The sequence below is a fragment of the Thalassophryne amazonica genome, chromosome 6 (assembly GCF_902500255.1).
Source record: "Thalassophryne amazonica chromosome 6, fThaAma1.1, whole genome shotgun sequence".
In the NCBI taxonomy this organism is placed as follows: domain Eukaryota; kingdom Metazoa; phylum Chordata; class Actinopteri; order Batrachoidiformes; family Batrachoididae; genus Thalassophryne; species Thalassophryne amazonica.
The window spans coordinates 106,125,265-106,150,299 of NC_047108.1; the positions used below are offsets into that span (position 1 = coordinate 106,125,265).

At 42.3% G+C, this 25,035-nt stretch overlaps 1 protein-coding gene across 1 annotated transcript in view; it reads right to left on the reverse strand.

The window, feature by feature from the left end:
• Positions 1-25,035, reverse strand: part of plxna2 (plexin A2) — a 694,900-nt gene that overhangs the window by 224,013 nt on the left and 445,852 nt on the right. The window contains 7 exon segments of the mRNA XM_034173103.1: positions 786-985; positions 1,258-1,354; positions 6,288-6,340; positions 6,343-6,432; positions 6,435-6,486; positions 13,401-13,515; positions 23,742-23,838. Of these exon segments, the coding sequence (XP_034028994.1) occupies positions 786-985; positions 1,258-1,354; positions 6,288-6,340; positions 6,343-6,432; positions 6,435-6,486; positions 13,401-13,515; positions 23,742-23,838 (704 nt within the window).

A 25,035-nucleotide genomic window follows, 5' to 3' on the forward strand; every position in this document is an offset into this window, starting at 1 on the left:
GCCATATGTAGGTTGCATAACTAAAATTTTGGTTATGCAACTCAGGGCAAGTCGGGTCTACGAGCAAGCGCTGGTGCCATGTGTTGCGGCATCAATCACACCATAGACTCACTTTGGGTTCAGGATGGCAACCACCCAGGCAGACAACTGGTCCATCCCCACCTCTCGAAAGTAGCCATTCATCTGCTGCAGCCCTAATGTGGGTGTGCTCTTCACCTTTTCCAACAGCTGGGGGTCTTCAAGACTGAGGCAACTGTGTGCTGGATCACCCTCAGAGAAATGCACCACATGTTCAAAATGTCATAGCTAATGCTCCTCATCTGTGTCTCCTTAAATAATCACGCATTTGACAAAAAGTCTAGCATGGATCCACCAAAGTGACCTAGTGCCAAAGACATCCAATCATTGCCCAAGGTTACTGGTTACCATCAAAAGTCTCACATTTAACAGTGTAAGACAGGAAACACTACATCTCAAAAACATTTTACCTTCTTTCTCCTGCAAAGTTATCAGCATCACTAAACACCACCAGTCCAGCTACCTCATGACATCATAAGGTCTTCTTTGTCACTTCTCAATCTCAAAATCCAAAGACCTGAGCATGAAAGTCTCTATGCTTTAGTCTTTACAATATTTAATTTTAAAGACTGGCATTTGAATTCATCCGTGTCACACTATTGGTGAACGGCTGCTTCAACTTTATGTGGATTTGGTGAAAGTCACTGTGGCGTGATTGATTGGAGCGTAATGTGAGTGGGCGGACAGGCAGACTACACAGTGCTGACCTCAGTGATGCGTGGGTTGGTGCACTTCACATTCTTGCTGGATAGGTTCAGCCAGCGGGTGGCGTAAGGGCTGATGGGAGGGCAGTGGTGCCGCAAGGTGCACCGTCCCTCCCCACTGCACCAGCCGCACTGGAACTTCCTCTGTGCCTTCAGACACATGCCACAGCTGTCCCGCTGAGCTGCACACTTGTAGAGGTGCACTGTGGGATACCAAGAAATGAGATTGTGAGAATGGTAAACAAACTCACAATGGAGAAACGCAACCTTGTATTTGGAGTGTTGGACAATAGAGTGAATAGAGAGAAAAAGGCCACTGGAAGAGAATTATCCCTACAGGCAAATGTTTTATCTATAAGATAATATTTGTATCATATCATACAAATACACTGTCTTGTACTCTTAAAGAACAAAATATTTGAAAGCAGACAGATGATTTATTCTTCATTCCATCTGCAGCATCACATGTTCTTACCTTGGATGTTCTCTGGGTTATCAATAATGAAGTTGCCATTCCACACCACTGAGAAATCCACCAGCAGCTCACTGATTCTCATGCCCTCATACAGATACTGGTCCCAAGGTACACCAGACAGACAGATGGCAAGAGAGGGAGAGATGGAAGAGAAACATGGAGAAGTGACAATTAGAGAACTGGATTTCGGAATATGAATTCCCTTCCCACTGCATCAGCCTGCCACGGTTACCTCAGTGTTACATCGTCCAAAGGGAGAAATACAAGAAATGGACATGTGGACAGAAAAATGATTTTGTTTCTTTTTGCTTCAACCCGATAGAACTGCTGTCCCTAAAGGCCAGTCACACCAGCGGTTATAGCCACCCTAATACGGGCGCTAGTCAAAATGTCGCAGGTGTGCACATCATTTTCAGTCAACTGTCACTGAAAAAAATGGGTGCTGGTGATGTGTCACAGGCTGCAACTCAGTCAGAGTATATCTTCAACATGTTCAAAATATGCTCCAACTCCTGCAACCCAAAACATTTATTTATTAATTTTTTTTGGTGTGATGCGTGACAGTGGTGCATGTCGGTAGCGGGTACAATGAGGTTGGTGTTGTGTGGGCCGCTGAAGAGGAGGTACTGCTGGCCCACCACCACAAGATGGCGCCCTGCTTGAAGTGCGGGCTTCAAGCACGAGAGGGCGTTGGAGCGACCAGGAGTGACAGCTGTCACTCATCATCCGTACCAGCTGTCACTCATCCACTACTCATCACCACCACCATAAAGGCCGGACTGCAACTCCACCTCCCCGCCGAGAAATCAACTACCAATCAGGTAATTTTCTCTGCTGACTTAAATTCGAGTATTAGTCTGATCTCTTTTTGCAGCCGTTTTCCTGGGACAGATACCCTGTCTGCGAAGTTGGCGTTTGGTGTGGACTGCGACGGCTTCGCCTCACACCCCACCCAGATAAGTGGTTATCTCAGGAGCTGCACGAGTGTGTGATTGGAGGTGGAGGTTCTCCCTCCTTTACTGAATACAGACTGTGGGATTACTGAGTGTGCGACCTCACACTCATCTGGACTGTCTCTGTTCTCTGCCAGCAGTACCGGGTCTGACTGCTGAAGACAGCGGCCACCTGGGGCGCAGGGCTTGGCGGCTCCGGTGTTCTTCAGCTCCGTTGGCGGTGGAGGCTGTGTGGATCCGGCTTTCTCTCGCCAGGCGTCTTCTATCGTCGAGCTTGCCCACACGTCACCTGGTGTATGATTGACAGTCACTGTATTGTTATTGTCTGTACATCGTTGTGTGATTCACAACATTAAATTGTACTTTTTGGCTTATCCATTGTCCGTTCATTAACGCCCCCTGTTGTGGGTCCGTGTCACGACACTTTCACAACAGTTGGAGGGAAAAACATTGATTGTGTGGAGAAGAAGTAGCCCTATGTAGACCCTGATTGTCTTGACCCTGTTGAAGGACACTAGGAGAAAATTGCACATGTGCACCAGGCTGGGAAAAGTGAATCTACAATAGTCAAGCAGGTTGGTGTGAATAAATCAACTGTGGGAACAGTTGTAAGAAAATGGAAGACATACAAGACCATTGATAAACTCCATCGATCTGTGGCTCCACGCAAGATCTCATCCTGTGGGGTCAAAATGATCATGAGATGGTGAACAAAAATCACAGAACTACACGGAGGGACCTGACGAATGACCTACAGAGAGCTGGGACAAAGTAACAAAGGCTACACACTATGCAGAGAGGGACTCAAATCCTGGAGTGCCAGGAGTGTCCCCCTGCTTAGACAGTACATGTCCAGGCCCATCTGAAGTTTGCAGAGAGCATATGGATGATCCAGAAGAGGAGTAGGAGAATATCATGTGGTCAAAAGAAACCAAAATAGAACATTTGGTAAAAACTCAACTCGTCATGTTTGGAGGGAAGAAGAATGCTGAGTTGCAGTCCATGAACAACATACCTACTGTGAAGCATGGGGTTGGAAACATCATGCTTTGGGGTTGTTTTTCTGCAAAGGGACAGGACGACTGAATCCGTGTTAAAGGAAGAAAAGAACGTGGCCATATATCATGAGATTTTTAAGCCAAAACCCTCCTTCCATCAGTGACAGCATTGAAGATGCAACATGGGTGGGTCTTCCAGCATGACCATGATCCCAAACACACCGCTCAGGCAAAGAAGGAGTGGCTCCATAAGAGCATTTCAAGGTCCTGGAGTGGCCAAGCCAGTCTCCAGACCTCAACCCCATAGAAAATTTGTTGACGGAGTTGAAAGTCCATGTTGCCCAGCAACAGCCCAAAACATCAGTGCTCTAGAGGAGATTGCATGGAGGAATTGGGCCAAAATACCAGCGACAGTGTGTGCAAACCTGGTGAAGACTTACAGGAAACCTTTGACCTCTGTCATTGCCAACAAGATTATGTTACAAAGTATTGAGTTGAACTTGTGTTGTTGACCAAATACTTATTTTCCACTATAATTTACAAATAATTCTTTATAAAATCCGACAATGTGATTTTCCTCACAGTTGAAGTGTACCTATGTTGAAAATTACAGACCTGTCTCATCTTTCTAAGTAGGAGAACTTGCACAACTCAGGGGCTGACTAAATACTTTTTACCCAACTGTAAAGCTTGCCCGCATAAATTTATGCAGTAAGGGATTATCAATCAATCATACTGCCTCCATGGTAAATTTTCATGGAGAAAGAAGAGGAAATTTTTGTCGCTTTTTTTGCGCTGACCACAGTTCATGTTCATTAATTATGGAGAAATGGAACCCATTTTTAATGCAAATGTTACTAAATGAAATGAAGACTGCATTGTCCAAGTAGTAATAACAGTATTAAACAACTGTGTCACTGACCTTTGGCCAGTGGTTCCCAATGTAACGAAATGAAAGGAAGACTGCATAGTCCAAGTAATAATAATGGTATTAAACAATTGTACCACTGACATGGCCAGTGGTCCGTTTGTTGTGCTCAGATTTCATGTAGAGTGGGCAATCAGTTCTACACCACAGAAACACACTCCCTTTGGAAAGCTCATTGAAGCTTAATATAAACATCCAGCAGTAAATGACCAATAACTCTACAATAAAACTCAAATTATCTGTATTTTATCTTTTCCCCACTTTGTCTCTGAAAAGGTCCAAGGGTAGACATACACTGGACCTACAGTATATGCACAGGCCGTCCATGCACACACTGCCACAGAACAAGCACATTTTGTGTCAGACACGTCCCCATCCTCTTCGACAAAAAGGACCATGGCCAGCTCCTGTGGGAGCCATTATGGCATATGGAATGTGTCAGCACATATGTGACCATTGCAAAAGTCTTATATAGTGACTTCAACTTTTTTTCACTAAATCTGCAGCTGTGCTCTTGAGGAGGCTGGGACAGAGACGGGATGTGACTCTCCTAATCTCTGACATTGTGCTGGGGCCTAAGTGACTCATTTCTAGCCTGAATTCTCTGTGAGCATATGAGAGAGAGAGAGAGAGAGCGAGGTGTGAAGGAGAGAAAGGTGTATGCATGTGTGTCTCTCCGGGGAATATGCTGCAGAAGTCGATGGATTCTCTTGCTGGTTTTGAGTATATTTTCTTATTGTTACATGGGAAACAAGGTACCAGTAGATTCAGTAGATTCTCACAAATCCAACAAGACCAAGCATTCATGATATGCCACTCTTAAGGCTATGAACTGGTCTATTAGTTAAAAAGTAGAAACAGGGGGTGTTCACAATAATAGTAGCATCTGCTGTTGACGCTACAAACTCAAAACTATTATGTTCAAACTGCTTTTTTAGCAATCCTGTGAATCACTAAACTAGTATTTAGTTGTATAACGACAGTTTTTCATGATTTCTTCACATCTGCGAGGCATAATTTTGTTGGTTTGGAACCAAGATTTTGCTCGTTTACTAGTGTGCTTGGGTCATTGTCTTGTTGAAACACCCATTTCAAGGGCATGTCCTCTTCAGCATAAGGCAACAATGACCTCTTCAAATATTTTGACATATCCAAACTGATCCATGATACCTGGTATGCGATATATAGGCACAACACCATAGTAGGAGAAACATGCCCATATCATGATGCTTGCACCACCATGCTTCACTGTCTTCACTGTGAACTGTGGCTTGAATTCAGAGTTTGGGGTCGTCTCACAAACTGACTGCAGCCCTTGCACCCAAAAAGAACAATTTTACTCTCATCAGTCCACAAAATATTCCTCCATTTTCTCTTTAAGGCCAGTTGATGTGTTCTTTGGTAAATTGTAACCTCTTCTGCACATGTCTTTTATTTAACAGAGGGACCTTTGCGGGGGATTCTTGCAAATAAATTAGCTTCACACAGGCGTCTTCTAACTGTCACAGCACTTACAGGTAACTCCAGACTGTCTTTGATCATCCTGGAGCTGATCAATGGGTGAGCCTTTGCCATTCTGGTTATTCTCTATCCATTTTGATGGTTGTTTTCCGTTTTCTTCCACCATCTCTGTTTTTTTTTTGTCCATTTTAAAGCATTGGAGATCATTGTAGATGACAGCCCTATACTTTTTTGCACCTGCGTAATAAGTTTTCCCCTCTCCAATCAACTTTTTAATCAAACACACTGTTCTTCTGAACAATGTCTTGGACGTCCCATTTTCCTCAGGCTTTTAATGAGAAAGCATGTTCAATAGTGCTGGCTTCATCCTTAAATAGGGGACACCGGATTCACACCTGTTTGATCCACAAAACTGACAAACTCACTGACTGAATGCACACTACTATTATGTGAACACCCCCTTTTCCACTTTTTTTTTTTTTTTACTAAGAGCCCAATTTCATAGGCCTAGAGTGTGCATATCATGAATGCTTGGTGTGTTGGATTTGTGAGAATCTACTGAATCTACTGGTACCGTGTTCCCATGTAACAATAGAAATATACTCAAACCTGGATTAATCTTTTTAGTCACATAGCCACTACTATTATTCTGAACACTATTGTATGATCATTGACATCACCCAGGCATACCGAGCTGTTCTGGCACTGCACACTGGAGCTGTTGAAGCGGAGGGCGGTGACTCGTGGCTGACCCCTTGAATGTGTAGGACACACTCATAGCCTCGCTGACCAGACTGAGGCTGGGGCAGATTTCTGGCCTTTAGGGTGATAGGTTCACCTCCCCTGCTGGGATCAGAATCTCTTCAGAGCGCACCAGCTGGGGACAGTCCTGGAGAAACCAAGAAAGACAACCAATATTTACATTCTTTTTCCAGTTGCAAGACTACCCCATATGTGAATCATGAACAGGATTAAGCGGAGTGCCATGCAATGCTCATCTTAGACACTCTCCAGCTCCTGTCAATTCTGAACTGCTCAGTAGTGACAGCAATGATTTACAAGGAAATGGGTGCAGTCTAAAATAATATTTCTTTCTACAATGGATTATGGATGTATATGAAAGTAACAGCCAAAAAAAAAAAAAAAAGTCATCACCATAATGACCAGAGACTCAAGGTTCATTCTTTATGATTATTAATCCATCATTAATCATCATCATTTTCGTCATTATTTCTTCTTTCCATTTGTCATATACACTATGAGACCATCCTTAGGTTAGTTTACTTTGATTTCACACCACAAACCACAGCAGAGTTTGTTTTAGCAAACAGCAGGAGTTTGTTTTGAATTGCACCAAAGTGGTCAGATTCATTCTTTCATAAGTAAATACTGAGTTTCATGAGATTGTAGATATGGCATAACCATACCATATTGCCATAATAGCTTTATTGTCATACAACATTATTCTGCTAGATTGCAAAGCTTACAAAAGTCTTACTTAGCGTTTTATACTGATTGCAGATTGTATTGAAAATGGTAAATTAACAGCATATTTTATAATATACGAGGTCTGTTAGAAAAGTATCGGACCTTTTTATTTTTTTTCAAAAACTATATGGATTTGAATCAGGTTGCGATTACATCAGACAAGCTTGAACCCTCGTGGGCATGCGAGAGTTTTTTCATGCCCTGTCGGTTAAGTCATTCGCCTGTGGGCTGGCTTTGAGTGAGGAGTGGTCCACCCCTCCCATCAAAATCTCTTTGTCTGAGAACTTCCTGAGAGACTGACGCTTTGCTTGATCAAACTTTTTTCAAAGACTGTGAGGCACATCGAAGGTGGACATCATTCGAGAAATTCAGCTGGTTTTCTGTGAAAATTTTAACGGCTGATGAGAGATTATGGACTGTTGCTGTCACTTTAAGGACTGCCCACGGAGCAGGACGTTGCGACGTGCCCTGAGCCGCCGCTGTCTACCTGTTTCAAGCTGAAAGCTTCCAAATTTAAGTCGCTGTTGACCCAGGACATCGTGAGAGAACAGAGAACTTTCAGAAGAGGTCGGGATCAGCAGTTTATCCGGACATTCCACTATTAAAGGAGCTTTTTGGTAATGAAGAAAGTGCGGACGGGTCCACGTGTCGGGACGCAGCCGGCGCCGCGCACCGCGACAGGAAAAACACCTCCGTTGGAAGCCTTAAGGACAAGTTGGAACATGCCCTGCTGTTAAACAATTTCTGAGAGTACTCACTCAACTGAAAGCCATCAAAAGCCGCCTGGTTTTTACAAATGGTCATCAACACGGAGGTGTTTGCGTCCCGATGCGTGGACCCATCCGCACGTCTTGCATTAATAAAATCTCCTTTAACAGTGGAATGTCCGGATAAACTGCTGATCCCGACCTCTTCTGGAAAGTTCTCTGTTCTCTCACGACGTCCTGGGTCAACAGAGGCTTAAATTTGGAAGCTTTCTGCTCGAAACAGGCAGACAGCGGCGGCTCAGGGCACGTCGCGATGTCCCACTATGTGGGCAGTCCTTAAAGCGACAGCGACAGCAACAGTCCATAATCTCTCATCAGCTGTTAAAATTTTCACAGAAAAACCAGCTGAATTTCGCGAATGATGTCCACTTCGATGTGCCTCACAGTTTTGGAAAAAATTTTGATCAAGAAAAGCGTCAGTCTCTCAGGAAGTTCTCAGACAAAGAGATTCCGACTGGAGGGGTGGACCATTCCTCACTCAAAGCCAGCCCACAGGCGAATGACGTAACTGACAGGCGTGAAAAAACTCACGCATGCGCACGAGGGTTCAAGGTTGTCTGATGTAATCGCATGTGATTCAAATCCATATAGTTTTTGAAAAAAATAAAAAGGTACGTTAGTTTTATCACAGACCTCGTATTATGCAAATATGGATGGTAAGGAGTCCCAACATAGAGAAATATTGGACGAAGAAAAGTTATATTCGACGAGGCGTAGCCGAGTCCAAATAACTTTTCTGAATCCAATATTTCTCTATGTTGGACAACTTGCCATCCATCAATTGTTATGTTCTCCACCCCCCCTCCCAAATTAAGCAAACAACAAAAATCAAAAATCATATTAAATCAATTTTATTTATATAGCGCCAAATCACAACAAACAGTTGCCCCAAGTGCTTTATATTGTAAGGCAAGGCCATACAATAATTACGGAAAAACCCCAACGGTCAAAACGACCCCCTGTGAGCAAGCACTTGGCGACAGTGGGAAGGAAAAACTCCCTTTTAACAGGAAGAAACCTCCAGCAGAACCAGGCTCAGGGAGGGGCAGTCTCCCGCTGGGACTGGTTGGGGCTGAGGGAGAGAACCAGGAAAAAGACATGCTGTGGAGGGGGGCAGAGATAGATCACTAATGATTAAATGCAGAGTGGTGCATACAGAGCAAAAAGAGAAAGAAACACTCAGTGCATCATGGGAACCCCCCAGCAGTCTAAGTCTATAGCAGCATAACTAAGGGATGGTTCAGGGTCACCTGATCCAGCCCTAACTATAAGCTCTAGCAAAAAGGAAAGTTTTAAGCCTAATCTCAAAAGTAGAGAGGGTGTCTGTCTCCCTGATCCAAATTGGGAGCTGGTTCCAGAGGAGAGGAGCCTGAAAGCTGAAGGCTGTGCCTCCCATTCTACTCTTACAAACCCTAGGAACTACAAGTAAGACTGCAGTCTGAGAGCGAAGCGCTCTATTGGGGTGATATGGGTACTATAAGGTCCTAAGATAAGATGGACCTGATTATTCAAAACCTTATAAGTAAGAAGAAGAATTTTAAATTCTATTCTAGAATTAACAGGAAGCCAATGAAGAGAGGCCAATATGGGTGAGATATGCTCTCTCCTTCTAGTCCCTGTCAGCACTCTAGCTGCAGCATTTTGAATTAACTGTAGGCTTTTTCAGGGAACTTTTAGGACCAACGTGATAATAATGAATTACAATAGTCCAGCCTAGAGGAAATAAATGCATGAATTAGTTTTTCAGCATCACTCTGAGACAAGACCTTTCTAATTTTAGAGATATTGCGCAAATGCAAAAAAGCAGTCCTACATATTTGTTAATATGCGCATTGAATGACATATCCTGATCAAAAATGACTCCAAGATTTCTCACAGTATTACTAGAGGTCAGGGTAATGCCATCCAGAGTAAGGATCTGGTTAGACACCATGTTTCTAAGATTTGTGGGGCCAAGTACAATAACTTCAGTTTTATCTGAGTTTAAAAGCAGGAAATTAGAGGTCATCCATGTCTTTATGTCTGTAAGACAATCCTGCAGTTAGCTAATTAGTGTGTGTCCTCTGGCTTCATGGATAGATAAAGCGGGTATCATCTGCATAACAATGAAAATTTAAGCAATGCTGTCTAATAATACTGCCTAAGGGAAGACTGTATAAAGTGAATAAATTGGTCCTAGCACAGAACCTTGTGGAACTCCATTAATTAACCCTTAGTCTGTGAAGAAGATTCCCCATTTACACGAACAAATTGTAATCTATTAGATAAATATGATTCAAACCACCGCAGCGCAATGCCTTTAATACCTATGGCATGCTCTAATCTCTGTAATAACATTTTTATGGTCAACAGCAGCACTGAGGTCTAACAGAACAAGCACAGAGATGAGGTCCACTGGCTGAGGCCATAAGAAGATCATTGTAACCTTCACTAATGCTGTTTTTGTACTATGATGAATTCTAAACTCTTCAAATAGACCATTCCTCTGCAGATGATCAGTTAGCTGTTTTACAACTACCCTTTCAAGATTTTTTGAGAGAAAAGGAAGGCTGGAGATTGGCCTATAATTAGCTAAGATAGCTGGGTCAAAGTGATGGCTTTTTAAGTAATGGTTTAATTACTGCCACCTTAAAAGCCTGTGGTACATAGCCAACTAATAAAGATAGATTGATCATATTTAGATCAAAGCATTAATTAATGGTAGGGCTTCCTTGAGCAGCTGGTAGGAATGGGATCTAATAGACATGTTGATGGTTTGGAGGAAGTAACTAATGAAAATAACTCAGACAGAACAATCGGAGAGAAAGAGTCTAACCAAATAACGGCATCACTGAAAGCAGCCAAGAGAATGTTATGTCTTTGGGATGGTTATGAGTAATTTTTTCTCTAATAGTTAAAATTTTATTAGCAAAGAAAGCCATGAAGTCATTACTAGTTAAGTTAAAGGAATACTTGGCTCAATAGAGCTCTGACTCTTTGTCAGCCTGGCTACAGTGCTGAAAAGAAACCTGGGGTTGTTATTATTTTCTTCAATTAGTGATGAGTAGTAAGATGTCCTAGCTTACGAAGGGCTTTTTTTATAGAGCAACAGACTCTTTTCCAGGCTAAGTGTAGATCTTCTAAATTAGTGAGATGTCATTTCCTCTCCACGACGGGTTATCTGCTTTAAGCTGCGAGTTTGTGAGTTATACCACAGAGTCAGGCACTTCTGATTTAAGGCTCTCTTTTTCAGAGGTTTTTTTCAAGTTTTTCCAAAGTTGTCCTCAATGAGGATATAAAACTATTGATGAGATAATCTATCTCACCACAGAGTTTAGGTAGCTACTCTGCCCTGTGTTGGTATATGGCATGGAGAACATAAAGAAGGAATCATATCCTTAAACCTAGTTACAGCGCTTTCTGAAGACTTCTACTGTAATGAAACTTATTCCCCACTGCTGGGTAGTCCATCAGAGTAAATGTAAATGTTTTAAGAAATGATCAGACAGAAGGTGGTTTTCAGGGAATACTGTTAAGTCTTCAATTTCCATACCATAAGTCAGAACAAGATCTAAGGTATGATTAAAGTGGTGGGTGGACTCATTTACATTTTGAGCAAAGCAATCGAGTCTAACAATAGATTAAATGCAGCGTCGAGGCTATCATTCTCAGCATCTGTGTGGATGTTAAAATCACCCACTATAATTATCTTATCTGAGCTAGCACTAGTCAGACAAAAGGTCCAAAAATTCACAGAGAAACTCACAGTAACGACCAGGTGGACGATAGATAACAACACAAATAAAACTGGTTTTTGGGACTTCCAATTTGGATGGACAAGACTAAGAGTCAAGCTTTCAAATGAATTAAAGCTCGTCTGGGCTTTTGATTAATTAATAAGCTGGAGTGGAAGATTGCTGCTAATCCTCCGCATCGGCCCGTGCTATGAGCATTCTGGCAGTTAGTGTGACTCGGGGGGTGTTGAACTCATTTAAACTAAACTATTCATCCTGCTGTAACCAGGTTTCTGTAAGGCAGAATAAATCAATATGTTGATCAATTATTATATCATTTACTAACAAGGGACTTAGAGAGGAGTTTGGACATGTCCAGCTCTCACAATTTCACTGATACTTACTGGAATGGTAAGCATTGAAAGCCGAGACAGACATGTCCAAACGTGTCCTCTGACACGCCGAAATGGAGGTGTTCCTTTGTCTCGCTTCCAAAGTGAATCGGTCTTTACGCGCGAAACCTCCGCGCTGCTTTCCATGAGATTGAATAAGGATACTTTGGTCACAAGCCCACCACATTAACCTGTAGACCATCACTACCCTGGTGAGGGTCTACAAGTTGTTACCTCTCCCAGTGTGATAACGTTTTCAACCAGTCGGTTGGTCTGTATGAATTAGGACAAGTAAGAAAATAAAAAGGTTCAACAACAATAACAACAAAAAACACTGCTTGTTACATTTCAGTGGTTGAAGTGTTGGAGTTTGGGTTTTGGCCAAGATGATTTGAGACCTTCATCACCATTTTGAAGTAGAAGTGAGTAAGATGAAGTATTCTCTATATACACGTGGTTTATATACAAGGAAATTTTGAACTTTATTGCAAAACTGCAAGTCAAAGAAATGTTTTTAATTTATTTTAAATGACCTCTCATAACCCCCGTTCTTGAGCCATTGTGAAAGGTGGTGGTGGGGGACAGCCCCCACTCTTGTAACCACTAGTCTAGAATGATCTGTGGTGATGGCCATTAGGGGGTGGAAAGATAAATTAGCTGTATGGATTGATAGATATAACTATATATAATTACACTGTTCTTCATGCTGATCTGTAATTTATTAACTTCAATCAAACACGACCTGTAGTATAAATTGCAATCCTTTATATTGTCTATAATTCTAAATAATTTAGGATTCTTTTGCAAGAAGTCATTTTTTCAATTCAGTCGCTGGCTTTTAATGTTATCCTGATACTCATTAAATACTAAAAACAAAACAAAAACACAATGTGACTGTGCGATATGACTGTCATGATGGACGTCTTCACCTTCCACCTGTAATGGCATAACACTATGTGTGCGACAACATACAGTAACATACTAAGAGAAGCTGTCAACGTATATTTTTCATTTATTATGAACAAACATGAACAGAGATACATAAGATCCACACAGGAACCAACAAGTACACACACAGGCAATCCCCACTGAACTAGACCAAAGCAAACACTCAAACAGACATGATTGACTAGGCAAGATTGATCCTGTGTCATTTTTTAAGACTCCGTAAGCTCAATAACATCCCATTTAATAGACTGTTAATTGCTATTTCAGAGAACAAGAGCTCTGGATGAGAAACGCCAATTTGTAAATAGAAGAGCTTAGACGGGTGTCTTTCTGAAGTCGTGCCCTGAGGCTGGCACAAAGCTGGAACACACAGCAGAGTGCAGACAGAAGGAAACAAGGAGAGGAGCAGGAGGTAGACAGGATGGAAAGGACAGAGAGGAGAAAAGTTGTTCGAGAATACTGCTTGTATACTGTTGCCGTTAGACCTCCACCAACCTCAGAGGTGTTGACTCGTCCCTCCTGGAAGGAACAGCTGGAGGGGTCGTGGGTACATAAGTTGCGGTACTTGCACCAGTGGCATTGGAAGGCACTGTTCACACATGACAGGCATCTGCACAGATCAACACACAAAATGAGTTTAAAAAAAGAGTCAGCGGGCCAAAGGACCTTGCCAAATCAGGGAAGGTTCACAGAGGAAATGAGTTTAGATCCCAAGTGTGCACCTGCTGTTGTTGCGGCCTTCTGGCTGGCACAACACCAGGCAGAAGCAGCCAAGTTCTCAGTGTGTATTTTCTCCCTCCATGCATTAATATAGGGTGTAAAAGTACAAGTGACAGACTGCATATTAGCCCACACAGCCACAATCAGGTGGAGAAAGGGCGACAAAGTGGAGGAACTGTGAGCAATGAGGACAATAAACACAGGCACAGCTTCATCCTGCAATTATCATTAGCCCTGCATTGTTCGAATGTCACTGTAATTAGCAGCTGTGACACGTGTGTGCATGAATGTGATCATTTTGCATAAACAATATGTAATGTCTGAGTGGTGGTGTGCATGTGTCACTGTGGGAGCAGAGACCTCACTTAATTCCAAGATATATCACCTTGTTAACCTGGTATACGTGGATTGATGGAGGACCAAGTATATGACTACTGCAAAACCGAACAAACATCAGCAGCTGATTGCGATGGAATTAACCGCAACAGCAAGTTCTGGTTTTAGTCCAGACTGAGGTTGAGAACTGAAAGAACTCACAGACAAGCTTATTTCATGAAATGCAGATGGAGGTTTCAGAAGCCATAAAGTAAATGTAGATGTTTTAAGTGAATGATTTGTAGAGAATTTGTCAACTGTCATTGCCGGTCAAAAGGAGAACATCAGCCACATAGTGCAGCAGATAACCGATATTTTGCAGAGGAATCCTTCAAATCCAGTTACAAGCACCAAGTTTGACTGGTATACCTTTTGGTACATATTTTAGAGAAATAACATTAGCCATTTGAATTTTCAATAGGGGGCCAAGTAGGGGTCAATTGAAGAACTGCATAGGGGTTAAAAATGTTCCAATCATATTGAAAGCTATACCACATTATGTGTCTGATCACAAAGATTCCAAAAAGGTATAGTTTGGACTATCTGTGACCTGAATGTTCTGGAGTTATGAGGTAAAAACAGCAAGAATGGCGACAAAGGTCACGTTCAGTTGTACAGAGGTCAAAAGTTAAAGTTGCGTCAGTTATGGTAAAACATGATGCAAAATATTGGTTGAGTTAGTAGGATTTTAAAAAGGAATAGTTTGCACCATGTGTCATGCTTAGTTATTATGTACGGGGTAATAGATGTCACGTCATACAATCCAATAGACGTCGACATTGTTTGACCTTTACTTTGGAGACCAAAATTCAACAGAGTCGGAACTATTTCCATTTTGCACCACGTTTTACTATAATTGGAGCAATTTTAACTTTTAACCCCTGTACAAATTGAAACTGACCTTTGTCACCATTCTTGCTGTTTTACCCCATAACTCCAGAGCATTCAGTTATAGATAGTCAAAACTATGTACGAGGTCTAAAGTATAGGTCCTTTTATTTTTTTAAAAAACTATATGGATTCATTCATATGTTTTTACGTCAGACATGCTTGAACCCTCATGCGCATGCGTGTGTTTTCCACGCCTGTCGGTGACGTCATTCGCCTGTGAGCACTCCTTGTGGGAGGAGTCGTCCAGCCCCTCGTCGGAATTCCTTTGTCTGAGAAGTTGCTGAGAGACTGGCGCTTTGTTTGATCAAAATTTTTTCTAAACCTGTGAGACACATCGAAGTGGACACGGTTCGAAAAATTAAGCTGGTTTTCGGTGAAAATTTTAACGGCTGATGAGAGATTTTGAGGTGATACTGTCGCTTTAAGGACTTTCCACGCAGTGGGACGTCGCGCAGCGCTCCCAGGCGCCGTCGTCAGCCTGTTTCAAGCTGAAAACCTCCACATTCAGGCTCTATTGATCCAGGACGTCGTGAGAGAAGAGAGAAGTTTCAGAAGAAGTCGGTTTCAGCATTTTATCCGGATATTCCACTGTTAAAGGAGATTTTTTTAATGAAAGACGTGCGGACGGATTGCAGCGTCGACTCGCAGCCGCTGCAACGCTCCGCCACAGGAAAAATACCTCCATTGAAAGCCTTAAGGACAAGTTGGAACATGTCCAGCTGTTAAACAATTTCTCATATACTCACTCCACTGAAAGCCATCAAAGCCGCCTGGATTTTATAAATGGTTATCAACCACAGAGGTGTTTTTCCTGTGCCGCCGCACCGCGCCGGCTGCGTCCCGACGCACGGACCCGTATGCACGTCTTTCATTAAAAAAATCTCCTTAACAGTGGAATATCCGGAATAAATGCTGAAACCGACTTCTTCTGAAACTTCTCTGTTCTCTCACGACGTCCTGGATCAATAGAGCCTGAAATGTGGAGGGTTTCAGCTTGAAACAGGCTGACGACGGCGCCTGGGACCGCTGCGCGACATCTCGCACCGTGGGAAGTCCTTAAAGCGACAGTATTACCTCAATCTCTCATCAGCCGTTAAAATTTTCACCGAAAACCAGCTTAATTTTTCAAACCGTGTCCACTTCGATGTGCCTCACAGGTTTAGAAAAAATTTTGATCAAACAAAGCGCCAGTCTCTCAGCAACTTCTCAGACAAAGGAATTCCGACGAGGGGCTGGACGACTCCTCCCACAAGGAGTGCTCACAGGCGAATGACGTCACCGACAGGCGTGGAAAAACTCACGCATGCGCACGAGGATTCAAGCATGTCTGACGTAAAAACATATGAATGAAATCCATATAGTTTTTGAAAAAAATAAAAAGGACCTATACTTTATTGACAGCCCTCGTATACCTTTTTGGAATCATTGTCATCAGATACATAATGTGGTGTCACTTTCAATATGATTGGAACATTTTTTAATTTTGACCCTGTGCAATTCTTCAACTGACCCCTACTTGGCCCCCTATTGAAAATTCAAATGGCTAAAGTTATTTTTCTAGAATATGTACCAAAAGGTATACACAGTCAAATTTTGGTGCGTGTAACCAGATTTGAACGATTTTTACAGTTAACAGCTGTACTAACAGGCCCTGAGAGAGAAATGCTTGCTTCTGCAAAGTTGCAAAGTTGGAGGAGGTTATGTTTTCGCCTGTTTGTTTGTTTGTCTGTTTGGGAACAGCCTGGGCCCACAATTTTTTCATATATTGTTAAATTTTTTGCTGAAGATTCATATCCTGATAGGCAAGAACTGATTAAATTTTCCAGATCATAGGTCATAGGTCAAAGTCACAAAAAAAAAAATCTTGAAAATTGGAAAAATCCCTATCAAAGGTCCTGTCACACCTTGGCGATTTAGGCAGCATATGCAATTGTATTAAACGCTGGCTTAAGTTCAATAGTTAAAGGTAAGTTTTTTATAAGTTAACCCTCTGGGGTCCGAGGGCATTTTTTGGACAGTTCACTCACCTGCATAAATGTTTTATTATGCTCTTAACAGTTCTTGCTGCATGCTACAATCAAGTTTTATGTCTGTTTTTTTTTTCAGGACAACCTGTACTTTCAGAATATATATGCTATAGTGGTGTTTTATAAGTGTAATAAAGGTTTACAATCAGAAATAAGAAAGGTAAAAAGTAAACACAGTAAACTATAATTAACAACTGTTTTGACACTTTATAAAGGTCATTGGGCTCTTGTGTGAAAGACTGTACAACAAAACGGCTCAAACGCTAAACACAAATGCACATTTTGAACAATATATCCAAAATGGTTGATGCATTTTGTTTGTCTTCATGTCAAAGCAATTTCTGTCTGCTATTACACAGGTCACATCACAAACCTCTACTTCTACTGTGTTTTGGAGTGTTCTGTCCTGCTCTGAAAGCAGCTTTGACACTTTGGCCCATTTACACTCTGTGGAGCGGCCCCTCCCCCCCTCGCTCCATTGATATGGTAAACAGTGCTTTATGCCAGAGCGAGAGAGCTTGCCACAGGTTTATTCAATAACATTCACAGGTAATGAGGAGTGGAGCATCTCTTATGCTGCATTCACTCCACATGACACGCGACGCCACAAATTCGCGTCTCTCACCTAGCGATTGACGCGCCACCATCACGCGGTGTGTCACTCTGCTTTCACTGCAAAAATTCACCCCAATGTGTCATCAAATAGGAGGAGCTTCCATTCCACTTGCCGGCTCCGGCTGTCAGTCAAGTCAACATGCCGGACCTTGATCACATGGAGTGAGCTGCTGTGCTCTATTTGTTGTGGAAAGCTGACAAATGTCACCAGCGGCTCCATCCCTGGGTTCACAACATCCTCATGAGATGTTCCCAATTTGGGGAGTTTCATTATTTGCTGCAGGAGCTGCGTCTGGATGACGGCCACCTTCAGCAGTACTTCTGCCTCTCCAGGAGCCAGTTTGAGGACCTCCTGTCTGATTTGCACGCACACATGTGAACAATAAAAAAAAAAACTGGCTGCCGCTGCTGCTGCGGTGCTGCTGCTGTGGAATGCTGCTCGGTCTCCCCTCAAACTCTGTCATAATTGTGTTATAAACCAGTCAACATTTGTTTTATTATACATCTGTGTGGTTAATCAAATTATCTTCACAGAAGATTTGTTCACGCACGCACGTGAAAAAAAAAAACTGGCTGCTGCCGCTGCTGCGGTGCTGCTGCTTGCTCTCCCCTCAAACTCTGTCATAATTATGTTATAAACCAGTCACCATTTGTTTTATTATACATCTGTGTAGTTAATAAAATTATCTTCACGGACGATTCGTTTGCGCATGCACGTGAAAAAAAAAAAACTGGGCTGCTGCTGCTGCTCGCCTTACCGTCCAACTCTGCATAATTGTGTTATAACACCAGTCACCATTGTTTTATTATACATCCTGGTAGTTAATAATAAGATAAATCTTCACGGACAATAGTTTGCGCACGCACGTGAAAAAAAACTGGCCTGCTGCCACTGCTGTGGGCTGCTGCTGCTCACTCCTCCCCTCAAACTCTGTCATAATTGTGAAATAAAGGACAAAAGGGACATAAGTCCTGCTCACAGGCTGGCTGCCAGAGACAGGACATGTCCCCACATCAAGTTAAAACTCCAGACATCTCCACGTCACTACATATCCAGTCCCTGATTGGTCATTGTGACGCAACAAGATGAAAAGTTCAGATTTTTCAACTTGTGGAGGGGGGCGACACGGCGCGATATCGCGCCAATCGCCTCAAAATCGCTTTCATTCGTGTCCATCGCGTACGCATTGCGTGGCTTGAACTTTTGTGGCGCCACAGTGCATCCTTCCGTAGAGATTACATGGCAACCTGTCGCCACCATCGCTTGTGTCTCGTCCGGTGTGAACGCGGCATAAAAACTCCCTCTGTGTTTGAGCATGTGAGATTGTCATCAGAGGCCCTCCTCTGCTCCGTCTGCTCACTTTCACTGATCACTGTGCGTAATGGAGCAAGCAGCCAGATGGCTATTCAAACACAATCATTCCTAAAAACGATCTTTGGTTTATAATGTGAGGTAATCTGGCCTACCACATGGATTTGGAAAACCATGTGATGGTGACCAATTCCGATTGGACCTCACATTGCGCCGTCATCACACAGCTTCTATGAGGAGTACAAAGATGGCTAATGGCTGGCTTGAAAGTCCGCTGAGTTAACTTTTCAGCAAAAAAAAAAGAAGTTAAGTTTCTATCTCATATCATTAAAAGTTATTTATAATGTAGTAAAGCTTGGTCTCTGCAGTCACATATGACGTGACGGCCCCAGAGGGTTAAGAGCACGTTGAACCATGCTGAAGCTTGCTGATACACGTCCTAATACGCTGAGCTCCTGGAAAAATTTTGGGCATGCTGAAATTTTGAACGAGTGCCAGCGTATGAGTCATACGTCGGGCACATGCGGGACATAAGTTGTATCTAAGTATGCGATTGGTTGGCACATAAGTTTTCTCGTAATTTACTATAAGTTCATAAACACCGTGCATCAATGCTGGCCACTGATTGGCTGAAACCTGCAGTCCTCATGCGGACAGACTGTTTTCATTCACACACGGATAAAATATAAAGTCTGGACCTGTTCGTTTCAGTCCATTCGCCATCACAGACTAGAAAATGACGCTGTGGCTCGAAACGCAGCATTTTAAAGCAGTCCCTCTGTGTTTTTTCTGCTGCAGGTGCATTTCTCAGAGGATGCTGTTGTCACACTCTGAACACACACAAGCGCTGTGATGATTTAAACTTTTAAAGCGCCAGTCGACCGTGATCAGGTGTGATCATCAGACGACCTGATTGATCAGTGTGATCAGAGCCGAATGAAGGGCTGTGACTCTTTAAACTTGCAAAGCGCCATTGCTTACGGTGTGAGCTGTCGGTGACCACACCAACAGATCACCAGATCACTTCATTCAGGTCTGAACACACCTGATCGTGGTCGACTGGCACTTTAAAAGTATAAATCATCACAGCGTTTCTTATTCAGGTCTTTGATGACCTGATCAGGTCTGATCAGATGACAGCGATGGCACTTTAAAAGTTTAAGAGTCACAGTACTCCATTCATTCACGCCAGCATTTACCACAACCATCAGCATTCTGTACACAATGAAAATGGTCCACCAAGATAAAAATAAAAACAATAAAATGAAATAATGTTAAATTACTCTGTTACTGACCGGCACCACACTGTGCAGTACTGACTGGAACCACTCGGTGGAAATGGGGCTGTCGGCATACATACGCTGGTAAATCGTCAAGGTGTGTGACAAGGCCTTAATATTGAACAAATTTTTCAAAATTCCTAATTCTGTCAAAAAAGATCAAATTTATTTTGTAATTGAAGGCTTTTATCAAATGAGAAGTTTGATCAGGATCTGATCCAGACTACAGATTTTGTGGCCATTTAAATTTAACATTGAAAACCCCATTTAAGAAATACTTTAACTTTGTATCTTAATCAAACGTACCCCAATCACTCTCATATTTGAAAGCGAGGTGCAGACTGCTGCTGTAGTTTTTTTTTTTTTGGACCCCCGTGTTGCTTGGGGACCCCACAGTGGATCTGGTAAAGATTTGCATTAGGATTTGGCACACGTTTTATGCCAGATGCCTTTCCTCACAACCACCCCAATTCCCAAGCAGTCTCCCAGCCAAACTAATCAGGATGTATTCTGTTTCACTCTTGAGATCTGATGGGATCAGGTGTGTGACTGTGGCTTAGACAATGAGAAAATGACAGTACATTTTTCTGATTTAGAGCATTTCTGTATGGAAACAGTCTGTCAGGGATAACCACACCTGCTTCTAATCCTTCAACAATCCAGCCCAATCCAGCAGCTGGCAAACGCATCTATGATATATTGTGTAGGTCAGCCTATCCAAAAGTTAAGAACACCGAGGCCCACTCTGAAATCCAAAAATCATCTGGGGCCCACCTAGAAATTGAATTACAATTTTGACTGACTCATGGATGAAGAATTTCAACACAGGTACACACACACACACACACACACACACACACAACCAAACATTTGACTGGTACTGTATATATACCAGTCATTATACAGTCTTAATTTGGTGAGTTGCAAGATAATTGCATTTACTGTTATGGAGTTGTTTAAAATCTGAAGGGGATGGACTTTACTGTATCTGCAAGTTGCCACATCCAGCGTGTTGCATGCGAAATTCTGCTTGAAGAGGGGGTGTGTGGATACACAAGCATGCAGGTAATATATATTTTTCGGAACGCCCACCCCTCCATCTCTCTAATTTACATCATTGTCATGCCACTACTACAGATTAAATAAATAAAATAAACAACATTGTGTACTTGGATAAAATAATTAATGAGAAAAAAAAAATCCCCATGCCAAAAAAAAGTTGTTGTGAGTCACCTGGTATACTTATGGAACTTGGGAAAGACCAGGGCAAACTGATGATGTACTCACAGGTAAGATGCAGAAGTTACAAGATAAACCTTGTGGAAAAAGATTTTGTTTCCTTTTGTACGATGTGTTGGGGTAGCAAAATTAATTTAATGTGGGAATTTAATAAACTTTAACAAAAATGTATTTAATTTAGGTTGGGCATCTTACCAATTTTAACCAAAAAAAAAAAAAAATCGGGTGGGCAGATGCTTGTGGAGGTGGGGGAAGCATTTCAGTGCAAGGATACGGTATCTTTCGATCCATCAGTCCATCCATTAATTCCCTACAGTTCAGAGAACACATAATCAGACTTTTCCAAAGCTGAGGAGTGTGTCTTCATCCAGTGTTAAAGAGGCACTATGCAACTCTGCTCAGTTTTTCAATGTTTTCCATTCCTATATAGATCAGACTACACATGTAACAAACCTGTTGTAAAAACTCACAGTTGTTTTCATCAGAGCCTGCAAACGGAATTCGTGGAGTCATGTCAGGAAAGCAACAATACACAGAAATACACAGAGAACAGAGAGTTTATCTCATTATACTTACAAGTGCAACAGTAAGAATGCCAGCTCTGCATCAGTTTTGCACACTTCTTTCATCTTTCAGCTCTTGCCATTCCGAGAAAGCCGACCGAGGCTGACTCATGTGTGACCCCTTGCTCGGTTGCACGCCTCCACTCTACCCGAAATAAGTCATTTAGTGATTACTCCTATTACTCAAATGACTCCAATACTGTTGTATAGTTGCCCTTTAAATATTGGACTGTAGTGTCACTTTTTTCTTCTATCTTTAAAATGTAGCTCAGATGTGCGTACTTGCTTTTTGCAAATCATTCATTGGTACAATATATAATGTGAGGCTGTGCAGCCAGAATTGGGTTGATTTACTGTCAGGCAAATAAAGTTAATAAGAGAGGTAGAAAAAGAGAGCAGGAGATTCATCAGCGAGTATGAGGGAATGCCCTTTTGAAGGCCACGCATCTTTCTTTGTGTGAGTGCTTGTGTCTGTGTGTACAAGTATGTTTGTCATTGGTGATTAAATGAGTAGATGGTAGAGCTTGTAATTGCTTTCCACACTCTTCAGACAGGCTTCTCAGACAGCCCTAAGAGGCTACAGGGAGGGTAAATGTGCCTGCTTTTATTTGGTAAAATACCATATGTACTCTAATAAACACCCTGGGGAGTGAAATTTTCATGACGGGAGGCAATTATTGATGATTCTTTGTATATGCGTGCATGCACGCATGCTGTACACAGTAGGGTATGTACGGACATGTGCACTGCATGCAAGAGAAGCAGTGCAGACTTGACAAATGTTGTTTTCCTGCATGCAGTAGCTGCAACCCAATTATATAAAATAGCTCTGCACAAACATTTTTACTTGGGAGCCTTCAAGCTAACAGCTGTGAAAGAAGCAGAAGAGAATGGGAAGCACCCTGCTGTTCAGATTTTCTTAGTTAATAGGAAACATGTCCAGGAGTGGTGTAGAAACAAGGATAAGCTTGCAACCCTGGCCAAAACAGCAAAACGGTTTCCTGGTGAGGGAGGAATGGCAAGCATTCGTGTGACAGGGAAGGGTTTGAAATCCAAGGCACTGCGGCTGCATAAGCAACATGGAAACCAGAACAGACTTGATACGATTTCATGGCAATGAGGTAGGACTATTTCATGTTCATTTTACTCTGTTCTGTCAGGAATTCACAATTTCACTACATGCAATGTGACCAAAAAAATCAAGGGGGGGGCTTTTCTTAGAGAGGAGCGTTTATTAAAGTAAATATAGTAGACGGCACGAACATTTAGTTTTAATGCCCAGAGTTTAGCGAAAGGAGAGTATGAGGTGCTGAGATCGCTGCGGCTGCTGGTGTCTCTGATACTTCCCTGTGCTGTATTTGGTAATTACTCTAAGTCTGCCCGGCCTTTGGTTCGAAGACAAACAAAATCTGCCACCTCGGAATGAAGTGAGTCACTGCAAAGGCACTGCAGACACAGAGTTTTCCAACACAGGGATTCAATTCAGTTTCAATTAGTGAATGACACAGAGTGAAAATAAGCATGAAAAACCTTCTGTGCACCTGCTACACAGAAGAGAGTGTGTTTGTACTGCAGCATGTTTGAGGGGAAAAAGTTTCATTAACACCGGAGCACAGAAAGTTCCTGTTAGTGCGCTCAGGGAGCAGCCAAAGATCACGTTGCATTAGTCTTCACATGGGGTATTTTTAGAGGAGCCGGCCGGCTAAGGTGAAGGACAAATGGTAACAAATTCTCAGAGTATTGATCCAGTGGTTTAGGGTTTGCTTATGTAAATGAACAGACAATGAATGGGCAGAAAGAGATGAGATACTCACAGTTGGTGAACACTGCAGTTGTAAAACTTGACCTCTGTGCTGATCAGCATTTTACCCGTCTCCTTCGAATTCAGCCTCAGCTCAATGCCTGACCAATCTGAAAGAGAGATGTTACATTAAATAAAACTACGTAATGAGACAGGAACTTTTTCTTTTACATTGTTGTTATGTAGCAACGGTGGGCAAAAGTTAGCTTTGACAACTGCTAATCTGCTAGCTATCACCCATGTGCTTGCTCAGGGGGGTTGATAATTTTAGGCTTCGTTCATGTGAAGCATCTTGAGTCAGTGTTGTTGTGATTTGGCTCAATAAATATTGATATTGACTGAAAAGTTAATAAACTGCTCAAACACTGAAATTAAGAAACTAATTTTATTGATGTTTTTTTTTTTTTTTGTCTCACAAACCTTAAAGTTTAAGAACAGAAATTTTAACCCGCTGAGGTCTAAGGACATGTGGGTGCACCCAAATCAGTTTTTGTCATTCTTATGTTTGTCATTCTTATGTTAATAGATCAGGGACAAAATGGCACAGGGACTTCATTTGGCCACTTCCTGAGACTACAGATTCTCAACTTTAAAATGGATCCACCCACTAGTTGACATGTGCCTCACAGCCAATCCTTGAGGCTGGAGAATATCATATGGTTCAGTCTCCTCCTCCTTTCAACAGACTGATGGCGGTCAGTGTGCGTGTGAGACTTTGCTGCTCAAAGTTGCCCATTTTTTGCTGTCAGAAAACAGGAAGAAATGCTTGTACTCTCAACAAAAATAAAAAGAAGTACCTTTTCAACCACTGGAAAGCGTACGAGTCTGTTGACCATGTTGTTCCCTGGGACATCCTGAAAATTCACAGGGTCCTTAACAAGCTGACCTATACACAGGGACTGAGAGTGTTGTGTGGAGTGGAGGCAGAGTCTCCAACTTGATCAATGTGCACTGGTACCAAACATTACTGCATTCATCACAGGTGGCAATCAACTCATCCATCCCCACCACTGGAAAGTAGCCATCTATCGTCTTCATATTGACCTTCTCTGGCAACGTGGTCCTCAATACTCAGTATGCCGTTGCCAGAGTAACACGCCACATGGCCAAAATGTTGTAGTTGACATTCCATCAGGATGCAAGTCATACTCCTCAAGTACAACCCCTGGCAAAAATTATGGAATCACCGGCCTCAGAGGATGTTCATTCAGTTGTTTAATTTTGTAGAAAAAAAGCAGATCACAGACATGACACAAAACTAAAGTCATTTCAAATGGCAACTCTATGGCTTTAAGAAACACTATAAG